Source organism: Suillus fuscotomentosus (genome assembly GCF_016647785.1).
Source record: "Suillus fuscotomentosus strain FC203 chromosome Unknown F5891scaffold_50, whole genome shotgun sequence".
Lineage (NCBI taxonomy): Eukaryota > Fungi > Basidiomycota > Agaricomycetes > Boletales > Suillaceae > Suillus > Suillus fuscotomentosus.
The window spans coordinates 80,609-93,934 of NW_024539562.1; the positions used below are offsets into that span (position 1 = coordinate 80,609).

Consider the following 13,326-nt stretch of genomic DNA (forward strand, 5'->3'; position numbering starts at 1 on the left):
CCCCAAGTGTCTTGAATTTACGTGCATCTTCACGGGCAGCTTGAAGTGCCACGGCGGCCGATTGGGATTTAACGCTATCGTCCACATGAGACGGGGTGTCCTGAGCATGCACAACTACTGAAGGGGGATCATTATTGTCTCTCACACCGGAAGGGGTGTTTTGAGCCTGCGATGCCACAATTGGAACAGTTCCTTTTTTCACATCAGGAGACGTGCTTTGTTCCCGTACGACCACCGATTTTGGAACAACACACCTTTCACAGCAAAAGATGTGATTTTTGGAATCTGCGTGGGCTGAAGTGTGAGTTTAATCAACTACCTCAATATTTGGAGTCGAAAAAGCGCCTTCATGGTTGACGTTTTTGTCAGGGTTGCGACTGCGGAAACGTTTCAAGCGCCTGTGTATAATTTCAGCGCTTGATTCCAGTACGGCTCAGCATCCTTTTCGACTTACGGAAAATTGGTCAAATACACTATTCTTAAACTTCAGAAACAACGAATGAGTTTTGCCATGGGGTACCTAAAACGGAGCATGCCAAGAGTCAATACATCGAGCGATAAATTTTAGAAACGAGCCACGTACTACCAAGGCTTCACTAGCTGCGATTGCATTGTTGAAGGCTTTTGAAGGAGGATACGAGCTTGAAGGTTTCATAGGAGAAAGGAATTCTTCGCCCATCCGGGGAAGGGGAAGGTTTGTATCAGTCTGAATGAAGTATGAAAGGGTATGATAAGTGTGTGATAGCCTGAGGAGAACGGTTTAACCATGCGTTGGGACGGGTATCACGACGGAATTCTGCGAGTTCCTTCGAGTTCCATATGCATCAGCTGTTTACGTCGGATGGTGAAATATGAAACATTGGTTTGATGGTGGCTTGATGTAAATGATTTGGTCTAAACAAGCGCACGCGACTCGATGAAACTTACGAAGAGCACTCAGCATCCTGGCATTGCAGAAAACCATCATCGATAAATTATCTAGTGCGACTGTATCAGTGGTCCATTGCGGAAGGGCTGAGCTTATGAAGGTGATACTAATGGACCAGCAACACGGTTTGTGAACGGATGAGTCCAAATTCTAAATAACGAGCGCGACGCCAATGTCGTAAAAATTAGATGTCCGACTCGGAGCGCTCATTCCACGGTGGTGGTTGTCTTTTTCCTATTTGCGCGATGATATTTCCACATTTCAGGCAGAGACTGTATGTTCTTGATTTTTGTTGCAAGTACACTTTCTGAGGTCTCAATTCAAGTCGAACGAGTACCTACATGGATGACAGCGTTATGGTCGACAGACTCTAAACATTGCTCCGTGAGCCGAGGACCGAGTACTGAGGACTGCTGAACGAATCCATGTCCACCGGCGAGCTATTGATGAAGGAGGTGCGAGCCAGGATGTTGCATGCATAACAGTGTACACCTTTTTTCTGCTGACGGACAAGAACAATATTCTGCAAGTTTTTGGGCCTCATGACAGAGTCGCCTGCCTCGTTCTTCGTGCCTACTAAGCTCCATATTGACTCGGATCTCAGGTGGCATGCTCAATAGTCGATGACCAGTCAATATCAGAACAACTACCTCCATGAGTACACTATGGAGAACACGTCATGACTGATCGGCTTTTCTACTAGCACATGTTAATGTACTGGAAGACTGTTCACCTCCTTCGACCTCACTCGGAGTCACGGTCGAGCTTGAAACGCGGTAATCCATTTCCCCTTCCACATAATATCTTCGTCAACACTCCTCGAAATTCCAGGACTGCTATTACATTTTCTCGGATATCGATGCCCGAGAGACACAATCAGCCAAGGTCCAAGGTCTCCTCTCCCTCCCAAGCACATGATTATATTCCCGAGACAGCGGGTCCATCGGGGTTATGGTAGGCAGCAAGCGGCTGCTTGATTGATGCCTCACCATGCATAGCCGGGGCGGAGGTGTGCAGTGGTAGGCAAATCGGATTGTCTCCTTGAATCTCGAATGTTTTTACGTACTTACTCGGTATTGAATGCTGCTAATCTTTATAGTAGTAATACAACTTTACAATTGCTAGCACTATTGCTGAGCACTGAAGCATCTAGCCAAGACATCAGAACACAACGTTTACATGCCATTTTTGTATTCCTTCCCCCATTTTATGTGGCCTTGTTGCTAATGAGAAACCCTCTTGGCTTCGTGAGTGAATGAGCAATTCCGAGGAATGTTTCAGCAAGTTGAACCTAATTGCACAAGGAAAAATGTCAAGTAGGCTTTACACCTGACATTAGATGAAATTGCTCACCGTATCTAAAGCTTCTGAGTATGTGGATAGAACAGTGGCCGCCACGGGAGCCAAGGGGTCTCGCGGGGCGTTGTTCTGGGCTTCTAGAGCGATCTGGGACATTCTTCTCAATGACGAAGAATGTTTATTTTGGCCAAAAGAAACAGAGTGGAAGGATAATGGTTTTCTAGATTCAAAGTCTGAAAATCAGTGAATCAAGAACGCGATGACAACCACAAACCCAAGACGGATTGCAGAGCGGCACAAATCTTGAATGATTTGGTCCTCGATAGGGCTCTCGCCATCAGACAGGAATATTATTACAGGTGTTCTGTAGTATAATCCCACGTAAACGCTTCGCAGATCAATCAGTAATGAAGATTTACCTCTCTGTGCTCCAGCATTGCTCCATAACTGACTGGGCACGTTGAATGGCAGCAGTGAAATTTGTGCCTGCTGAAGTTTGATAACGTAACACAGCGTCTAGCAAGTTGTCAGGCGAGCTGGAGAAATCGTTGACCACGGCGTCCACAACAGACTGATCAAACAGGATGACACTGTAGGAGTCTCGTCTAGCTGCTTGTGAACCAGCGACTGCTGCAGCTCGGGCAGACCAGAAGCTGTACAAGGACGACAGAACAGCGCCAAACCTATTGTTAGAGCTTCGAATAATTTTGTCCGAGGTGGGTGTATTCCTGAGAGGTTGCCGATCTCTCCGACACATGGAGCGAGATCTATCATTATAATCAACATGCGTTGTAATATTCAACACATGGCATGCAATACCTATCTGCCACAAAGATTCTGGCGTGCATCGATTAACGACATTGCTATGGAACAAAAGAAAAATGACTTACACGTGAAACGCTTGCTGCATCACCACGGGATTCCTGCAGGAGAAATGATGCCCATCATTGGAGATGTATCCGAGGCTTGCTCGGGGGGTGTCTGGATCCATTGGAACGTGAAAGAGAGGCAAAGTACAAAAAGAAGGCTGAGCGGCATTTCCCTCTGCAGCTGTGTGTTCAGGACCTGGTATCAAGATCAGTAACCAACTAAGATCAGTAACTAAGATAACCTTACCACTGCACATGGCGTCACTGAATAGGGAATGTGGTCAGTGCCACGGACAAGACACTGTAAAACTCACCACTTTGCAAAGTTTGCTTGTTCCTCCCGAGAGTACGGATCTTTGAAGCCTGTGGACATGAGACCAGCCAACATAATGACAACATGCCGACTCACCACTCCGTCGCCAGAAGAGATTGTGTGTCAAAAAGTCTTTGGGACGGTCCGGGGTTGGTGACACTCTCTTGGAGATATGCAGAACTTCAGGGTCCCATCTGCACGAGGTAACATCCTGCGATCGACAGTAGTCAATGTGTACGTGTCTGCCCAATGTCTGGCAGACAATGTTGCACATCATCGGTGCACCCTCATCGTTTGAGGAGAAGCGACGGCCTTCAACCTCGAGACTTGTACCATCTGGGCCATCGATTGCCCATTGTGACGAAGACATGGATCCGTGTCTGGTTTCATGTTCTTGTTGCGGGTGACCTGGTGTAATGCTTTGTGAAATGTCACTGCTGAGATACATCAAACAGTACCCACCGAGCGGCAATGTACAATAGTAACCACAATGCTCACACCTTCAAATACGAGAAAAAGTGAGGAATGGTCATGGGGTGAAACGAAGATCCGAACCTTGCTCTGCAAAAATGCACCACTTTTTCGTCCAAACTATGGTTATGCTTACCCTCATGGGCTGCTAGGCCCGGGGGTATCGGTTTGGAACATTTCAGTCGTTTAGCCACTATTCAGAGAATGGTAAATGCCAGCATGGAAGGTAAGCAACTCGCATACAAACCTTGTGAATACTGGGAAGCAGAGTATTCTGTTAGCTGAGAATATACCCAAGACAAACACACCACGCCACCTTCGTGTACTGGAATGTCTCGTGCTTTCCAGTGAACGTCGCCTCGATTGATTGTGGCGCAGTCTCTATTTCGCAGATGCCCTCGGCAGTACACAGCTTGGGACATGGGTGTTCCTCCCTATTGACATGTGATTACAAAGACACATGATATGAATGATCATCGACAAACCCGCAGAGATGAATAGCACCGTCTTGCAAGCCGTGAAGATGGTCTGCACTCGCACAGAGTCTCTTGCAAAGTTGGCAGGGGAAAGAGCAAAGTCGAGCATCACACTGATGTTGGTCATGGTCCACGTCACTGCGGTACAAAACATGTTAAATATAGAGTAAGTGTTCATCGCTGGTGACCTACATTGGAGTGCCACATATACCGCGGCAAGTTGGAGTTGATCCGTCAGCCAACCTAAACTTTGACAGCTCACAGGGCTAGACATATTCTAGCACTTAAAAATGGCCTGTTCAAGGATCAAACATACCTGACCGCAAGCATGGACAGTAGCAGCACACAGATGATCGTCTTCTGCATGCCCGATCACCTAGATAACGGGTTCAGTGGCTTTCTTACCATGAAGATTATATATCTCGCCTTTGTACATTCATTTAGACATCCCTGTCTCCCAAAAAGTTTGCAAGTTTGACCGCAGAGATGCGCATTCACAAGACACCTGGAAAGGGTGATCTAATGTAAGGTCGTGTACGGATATAATCACGAGAAAACTTTCATGTGATTGCCTGGATGTCCCGCTCTGAAAACTTATCAGTCATTTACTAAGAAGGTACAGATATTGACTTACGACATCGTACAAGCCTTGGTCTCTCCAAATAACGCACAGAAATCGCAAGAATGTATGCAAGCATGAGATGTCTGGCAATTATGCTGTCCATCGTGCAATCTGCTTTGAATGCAGAGCAGCTCGCAGCTTGCACATTTCAGCTTGCACAACTGCAAGTTGCTCTTCAAGTCTATTGTTGCACCGCCAAACGTTCTCATGAGGTCGCCAATGCTTGCTTGCCCGCTTGGAAAGCGAGCAACATTCAATGATATCCACTCGCGAACGTGAGCGATGCGCAAATCGATCAGATTGTCGATATGAGCAGTCAAATTTCCAACCCAAACGATGTCTGCCATGTGCTGGCGAGAATCATAATCTTGCCAAGCACGAGACAGGACGTGCAGAGCGGCCTCATGAGAGGACTGCTGCCCCTCCACTAATGAGAATTCGGACGCAGTATCAGGCATGTCAATTGGAACACCATCATCCAGGTTCTGTATAAGTGTCAGGTTAATCGCTATTCAAACCAAAGACAGTAGGAGTGTTTTATACCTTCAAAGGTTCCGGGCAAGGATCAACCTCTTGCAGTCCAAACGCCAGAGCATTGGGTAACATTACTGAAAGAAGTTGTGCTCGATGTGAGGCCATCGATTCTGTGATGCATCATGCGTCAACTGGACTGTTTGATTATTTCTGAGAATACGCACGTGAGAGAGCGCCCCAATCATTTGCCTGCGAATGTTTGAATCAATGCCCTCACAAATGACTGAAATGTACCTTCAGTTTTGCCATCAAGGTCTTCATCACATGAAGGAACTCTCCCGCTGTATTATGAGTAAGTTTCTGTTTCTCCAATTGACGCTTAAGGGCTGGAAACAGCTTGTAAAATTCCTGCGACTCAATCACCGGCCTGTAGAACGATAAAGTTGTTTGTAAAAATACACACAGAAACACGCGCATACCATGGAATTATATTCAACTGCCCAGCGTGGAGGCGAGAAATGAAGTTGGCCTCTTGTTCATCCTGGACAATCTTCTGAAACTTAAGAGCGAACCTAAGTGTGAACTTGAGTATGCGCTCATCAGGGCATGATCATGAACAAACTCTTTAGCTATATCTAATTTGTCTGAATCTACGACGTCCTAAAGTTTCCAAGTTCAGCGATATGAAAAGGGACTGTCAGATGGGGAAAATCACCTTGATGATGATCACCAATGTTGATTGAAACAGATTCGGGTTGGTTGCTGGGTCTAGAACAGTCGCACTCGACTGGAATGACTGAAATAGTCCTGTGATATCCCGGCTTAAGGCGAAGTTATTCCGGAATAGCACCTATGAAACGAGGTCAAGCTCTCATTTACAACATGAAAATGGTGTCAAACCAAATTAGAGATTGCAGTATTGAAAAGGACAAGCAAAGTATCTTCTTGAGCTGAACGTTCAATACTATGGACACCTATTGGGTGAGAATATCAGCACGTTATACCGAGTCGCAATTATGACTATCTCGACATGCCTTCAAAATCCAAAGCAACCACAAGAGCATCTTTGGTCGGAGTCACTGACATCCATACTCCTTCTGTTGTGCGCATCGCTGATCCAGCAAAAGATGTATCCACAAGATGGTTCAAGGAAAAGCTTTTCCCCACTGATTGTTCACCCATAGATGACACGACTTTGACAGGCTTGAAGTTATATTAGAAGTTGATAGGTTTAACACATCGTAGGGCATTCATAACATCCGCACCTTTTTGGCCATGTACGACTGGAACAAAGATTCATACCAACCAAAGGACAGGTGATCGACAATACGGTTGACTTCCGCACCGAGAAGGGATTTCTCCAGCTGAGTAGAATACACCCCGTCCTTTAGCGGGATGAAGCGATTCTCCATTGTCAGGGCAATCTGGATAGGAATGAGGCAGAGGAACTCTGCCAGCCACTCTCCAGCACGAAATTTCGACACGCTCCACTCCGCACCTCCAAGGTGACTATTACGAAAAGCAGAGTGTGTCGTTGAAGAGGCATCAATTCTCTTGAGAAGATTTCCAGTAGGCTTCTTTGACGTCCTTTCGAAGGTTGAGATAAGATCATGAAAGTGCGGTATGAATCTATCATTGTCTTGTTCTGTAACGAACACCAACGTTCGCTGACACCTCTTACTTGAAGAAGTGATTGTTTCCCGCTGGATGGCAGTAAGAACCGGGAAGCGTGTCCATACTTCGGCGTGACAATCAATGAGGCAGCTGTGGGCAGCGAAATTCCCAGATTTTGCATTCTCTCCTCGGGTGCTCCTTTCTTTGAAGGTGAACTCTGTCACTTTCCGGGTGATGTCAAGAGCAATAGATCGACATGATCGTGTGTTAATGTCAAATGTGACCAGATGCACGATATTCCGGCTAATAAGCGACGTCAGAAGTAGTGGTTGGTCCAATGGAAGATTAGGGATCTCAAGTGGGATGCCATCCGTTGAGCCAAATGTGCTCCAGTGGTAGGCGGTTAGTATCAAGTCAGACCCGTGGACATGAGACGTGAGCAAGCAAGAACCATCCGGAGTCGAGTAGACTGCCGTTGGAATCTGGATGAGATTGAGCGTTGCGGGCCTGTGATATACGAATTAGATATCTTTCACTCTTGTAAGCACAAAGTCTCACCTGAACTGCATGGTCGTCAAGGAGTAAATTCTGGCCTGTGCCAATGTATCAACGAGCAGCAATTCCTCCCCGCCGTATATGAAACATGCATGTTTGATAGAAGTCCCTTCGGGATACCATTGCGTCAAATTGATTGCACTGCCGTTGGCCTGGAAACCGACACGGCTATCGTCGTAAACGAAGACGTGTAACAAGAGCTGATGGCAGGTTCGTTAGGCATATCCCAGCAGATTCCTAGTAGAACGAACTTTCTCTGTGGCAACAACGCTGAGCACATGCTTCGACTCATCGAAAGCCAGAACAAATTCGCCAATCTTATTGCTATATAGCTTTTTCCCGCGACCACTATGAACCAAGGCGCCCTCAATAGCAGCGAGGTGTTCCAGGTACACCGTCAAGCTTCCAAACCCATCAGTCGTTGCAAGCAAGATCTTCTCGCCTGGAAGTAGTTGCGCTCTCCTGCGATTAACGGAGTTCTGCGTTAGTTACATGTAGGAGTCGAATTGCCTAGAGTACATACACCACTGAATGACCCAAGGGTAGCTTGAATGAGAACGAATCCGTGAACTTGGGTGAAGGAACCACGCTCGAATTTAACTGTAAGGAGTGCAAATCCTGCGCTGTCAATTGCATGAGATGAACTGTAAATTTCAGCTTTGGCTGCTCGAAATATTCCCTTGAACCAGTTATTTGCACCGAAGACGGTGCTAGAGACCATAAGCCTCGTCCATTCTCGATGGCATCAATAAAAGAGGTGTGCCTGCCAATTTATGAATGTGGTGAAGTAGAAACGCTGTAAAATTACTTACGAATGAAGATCTATCTGCGAATGGGCATTGAAGGAAGCGATCAACCTCTTTCGTGAATCGGCCTGTTGTTTTTCTTCACTGCTGACCGCTTCTCTACGAAACTGGGCAACACATTTATTGATTTGTATGTGCAGCGCCAAATGAGTCAAAGTTGTTGTTTGCATCATTAGAAGTGATCTGAAGTGCGCCAACGCAGCAGCCCTGGTACCTGTGACGACTTTCTTGAGAACAGGTAACTTCTCGGTGTCATCCAACTCAGCGAGGAATTGAGTGTCACTGATTGCAGATGCAGCAGCTTCTGCTTCGTTGAATGTCTTATCAACGAACTGGGAGTCTTGTCCAGACGAGATGAAGGAATTGAAGCCATCCAAGGCAGTGTTGATCAATCCCTTTGGCTGTTGATGTGGAGAAGCACTTCGTCCCATCATCCTGACAGATTCCCTGACATGTCGCATATCCTCGTGGAGAATGAAATTCAAGAAATCTTCGTCTTCCATCTTGATGTCGGGAAATTGACGAAGTAGGCTTTGAGCGACATAAATTCGTTGCTTGTAGCTCTTGAAATCGCGACTGTTAATTTTCTCGATACACAGCTTTTGCACTGTGTGACGAAGCTCTTCCCCTATTTCTGGATATAGCTCAATGATAGTTGAAAGTTCATCTAGACAATCCGTCACTATGACGCAACTTCACCACGTAGACAGATGAATACCTTGAACCTTGGAGCTATTCTGCACGCTCATCATGGAGTGAGGGGAAGAGCTACTAAGTGAATGAATCAGAAATGGTTGAGGCTGTTCCGAGTGTGACTCGGTAGCGTGTTCGGGTTCTGAACAGAGTGTTTATTATCAAACGAAATGATTGCATAGACGATATACCTTGAGTTGCAGGGCAGTCCTGCTCGTTTTTGGCAGAGTAAGGGAAGAAATCATGGGTGAAAGTACTAAAATGATCGAGTTAGATATGCAAGAGAGTGATATGGAGGGATGCTCACGGAAATTTCTGTATAATGGCGTCAACCAATGCCCAATGGAAAATGGGAGTAAGAAGGGGCGAGTCATCCTCCAACTTCCTCCTCGTTCTGGCCTTTGTCGATGTGTTGGAAGCCAAGACATTCGACGAAATATCGGCTGACTCCTGCTGCCACTGGTTACACAGTTGCGGAAAGCGATCCCGAAGGCCTGCATCCAGTAAAAGATGCAGTGCGTTGACATCCAAATTCTCATTTATCTGCAAACTGTCATTGCACCTGAGGAGGCATTAGTTTTAAATACAGGAACTGGCTACGAAGAGTGACACCCACAGCCAATTGCTTAACTGGAGGCGGGTAATGGACTTGCGCGTCCACTTTTCAGCGATCTTCCTGGCAGGTAGATAACTGCTGGTCATGAACCCTTGAGTAGTCTCGCCGTGCAATAAGTAGGGCATATGCAATCCAACATCCACTGTCATCTCCGGGTGAGCCTGGGGCGTGGTTATGTGACTGGACATAGCCTACGTGTGGCTGTCAGCACTGAACAGTTACAATAGATTGGGCAAACCTTGAAGCCAGGACGCGGCCTTATGGCTTCTTCTTGCTCGTTGGTTTTCGTAACTTCGAATGTGAACATTCTGTCGTACTCGTCTTGGTTTTCGTCCATTTCCATGGTGTCTTCGCCTTCCTGTCCACTCCATACAACGGAACGTGCATGCTCAGGGGAGATGAGTGCCATGACTTGATCACATATTGTCGTAAGGTATCTAATATCCTGTGTCAGAAAATGTCAAGTGGAAATCACAGAGGATTAGACACACCGCATAAAAGTGACACGGGTGCGTTTCACGGATGAAGGAGCTGAGTCATCCCAAGTGGCATCCTCGGGCCAGTAGATGACGAACACTTGTTCATCGGAGGTAGCTTCACAATTTGTTCGAACAATGTAAAGTCCAGACCGAAGGCTTGGTTTGGAAACACTGGACTCGCTGTGGTTCGTGACAAGCTGGGCTGCTCTACAAGAAAGGTTTATAAGGATGTCGATTTGCAACTGGAAGCAGTAACTCACACGTGGTCATCGACAACACCAAGAGACGACAAGAGTCGCACTATTTCCTCTTTGCTCCCATAGATGCCAATGGGCTTCACGATCAAGCCATCCAGCGCGCTAAAGTCGACATTTGTCATAGACACATATGCACCGGGACAAATGGCATTGATAAATGTCCGGAGTGAATCCTGCGCAATGATAATTTTGTCCACTAGGAGCAATCAGCAAAGAAAGGCTCGAAAAGGAAAATGGAATCACCTAGCCCGCCACTACCTCGTTCACTGACCAAGTCCAAAACCCGGTACATCGACTTAATTGACTGGACAAGGTCACGATCATCATTTTCCGGAAGGGAATCTTCTGCGTCCGTCTGATAAAGAATGTGAAGATTTCAGCCTACATCATGAGGATCATGAGAGATGTAAACTCACAAAGCCTTCTCTATCACCGGATGTTGCAGATAGATACACATCATCATCCGTATCCTTGGGTACGAGGGGCTTGTCTATCCGAACTATGTGATCATCTTTCAATGAGAGTGCTTGTGATGTTGAGCAACCATCTTTGTCCATCTCGTCAAGACAATGCGGATAGGAAAGTGTATCACAGGAAATAGTTTTTGTATTCTGTGCCGAGTAAGATGTGGCGGTAGAGATACCGTGGCGCTGGTTCATAGATCGGTCTAAGCCGGGCGATTCAATCTCTGTATGAGTCCTTTCAAGTGTATTCGTTTGATCTGTAGTCTCATATGCAGCTCGACGTTCCGTGCCTACGGATTGAAGACCAGATCCTTCTTCGGTGATATTGTGAGTCTGCACGACTACCGATTGGAGACCAGTGCCTTCGTCGACACCAGAGGGGGTATGTTGAACCTGCGCGACTATTGGTTGGGAACCAACATCTTCTTCCACACCAGAATGCGCATTCTAAAGTTAGGCAACCACGATAAATCAGAGACAGTACAAAAATTTTGCGAGTTCAAACACTTACCTCGATATGCGGAGATAATGATGCACCTTCAAGTTTGACGTCTTGGGCAGAGTCGTAGCTGCGGGAAAGTCTGAAGAACTTTTGTACTATCTCAGTGCCTGATTGATTCTAGTACAATTCGGCTCCTCGTCGACTTACAGAAAGTCTTCTAGTTACACCTTGCTTGACCTTCTGTAGCAACCGGCGAGTGTTACTACGGGGTGTCAGCTGGAACGTAGTGCCGAGTCGTCAGTCAACACGCCCGCATCAAGCTTCAGTTTCAAAAATGAGCTCCTTACCGAACTGTCACCAACTGCAGTTACATCACTGACAGCGGCTTCCACTAGCAGAATCGGAGGTTGTAGCCTGGAATATCTCCTTCGGGAATTGAATACATCTTCGTTCATCGTGAACTCAGGTAGTTGAAGGCGTCTATCAGGATTCAGTACTAGTACTAGGAGTTACTAAGTGGGAGAAAAATGGCGAAGTTGAGGCTTCTAGAATCTAGATTGATCACAAGCCCGAGTGCTCATGCGCTCATGACGGAATGATCATCTGTAATAACGGGGTCCTCGTGACGTGCCTTAGAGCTAGTTCGGCAACTCGATATTTTCGATATTTTTCAATATTTGCTTTGGCATGTTTGCGAAAATGTTCACCGGCATCGTTCCGAGATGTCGGAGCTCGAACCTTGCTTCTCTCCTACTGTACATATTATCAATGGATGTATACCCTCATCTAACCCTAGAGCGGCGTAAGAGGCTTTTTGCTGGTGCGGTCGCGATCACTGCGATCTGTGCACAGTACACTACTCTTCTCATGGCCCAACCTGAAGTCAATGCTCCCCCTAAGTCCAAGGCGATTCGGAGCTTGAATTTGAGCTTATCAACAAGATCAGTGATAATGAGGGTAGGGTATATACCTTGATGGATCCCCAACCACTGGGGTTCGCGATGGAGCGCCAACGCCTAGCAGCGCTCATGACGAATCCTCGGCCAGAGGTCCGGGAACGACTCCTCAAATGCATGGTACTCGTAATCAGCATCGTTGTTGCTTCTACGCACGGCATCCTACAATCAATATATCCCAAAGATCCCGAGCCCTATCACACTTCAGCGCTAACTGGGCAAGACTGGGTGATCGAGTTGCTCACTGGTCACCCAGAGCGCATCAGGTGTGAGCTTGGCATGCGCGCCAATGCATTTGTGGAGCTTATCTCCGAGCTTCGCACCATGGGCCATTCAGACTCCAAGTTTGTGTCCCTCGAGGAACAACTTGCGATTTTTCTTTACACCTCTGTGACTGGCCTATCAATCAGGCATGTTGCGGAGAGATTTCAACGCTCGAACGAAACGATTTCACGGTGAGTTTATTTTATTTTATTTCAAGTGACAGTATCTAATAGTATGTAGTTATTTCCGCAAGATGCTTATCATCTTCACGTCGGACCCGTTCTATTCAAGATACGTGCGCTTTCCAGATGGTTCGGTCCCCCGCAAAATTCGGAAGAACCCCAAATGGTGGCCCTTTTTCAAGGACGCTATTGGGGCGATCGACGGCAGTCACATCCACGTCACGCCTAAGGCCATCGAACGTCCGGTGTATCGTAATCGCAAGGGCTTCGTGTCGCAGAACTGCCTTTTCGCATGCGATTTCGAGCTCAACTTCACATACGCACTTACAGGCTGGGAAGGGTCGGCCACTGATGCTCGCGTCTACGAGGACGCCTGCTCTTACGACTTTCGCACTCCCGCTGGCAAATATTTTCTTGCCGACGCAGGATATCCTCTACGTCCTGGGTTGCTGGTACCCTACCGAAGCGTGCGTTATCATCTTGCCGAATGGGGTCGCGCCAATATACGGTAAGTTCATTCTCGATTGATTTTCAATGTGCTAAGTA

The 13,326-nt window shown here is 46.8% G+C and overlaps 1 protein-coding gene across 1 annotated transcript; it reads right to left on the bottom strand.

The window, feature by feature from the left end:
* Positions 1-1,939: 1,939 nt before the first annotated feature.
* On the bottom strand, positions 1,940-12,029 carry F5891DRAFT_1174879 (uncharacterized protein). Its single transcript, XM_041365686.1, has 44 exons — positions 11,726-12,029; positions 11,586-11,654; positions 11,448-11,525; positions 10,889-11,383; positions 10,716-10,827; positions 10,476-10,668; positions 10,228-10,422; positions 9,975-10,173; positions 9,737-9,927; positions 9,428-9,682; positions 9,312-9,376; positions 9,146-9,262; positions 8,434-9,094; positions 8,145-8,384; positions 7,873-8,083; positions 7,625-7,821; positions 6,718-7,573; positions 6,487-6,655; positions 6,353-6,426; positions 6,168-6,302; positions 6,075-6,112; positions 5,932-6,024; positions 5,747-5,879; positions 5,677-5,701; positions 5,522-5,622; positions 4,991-5,463; positions 4,919-4,942; positions 4,783-4,861; positions 4,673-4,732; positions 4,549-4,622; positions 4,366-4,494; positions 4,197-4,314; positions 4,128-4,137; positions 3,965-4,073; positions 3,872-3,909; positions 3,506-3,817; positions 3,411-3,459; positions 3,344-3,360; positions 3,118-3,292; positions 3,047-3,064; positions 2,647-2,994; positions 2,502-2,591; positions 2,282-2,447; positions 1,940-2,219 (listed from the first exon to the last, which is right to left on the bottom strand). The coding sequence occupies exons 1-44, from the start codon at positions 11,831-11,833 to the stop codon at positions 2,136-2,138; spliced, it is 7,383 nt and encodes a 2,460-aa protein (XP_041222546.1). The 5' UTR covers positions 11,834-12,029; the 3' UTR covers positions 1,940-2,135.
* Between the last annotated feature and the right edge of the window lie 1,297 nt (positions 12,030-13,326).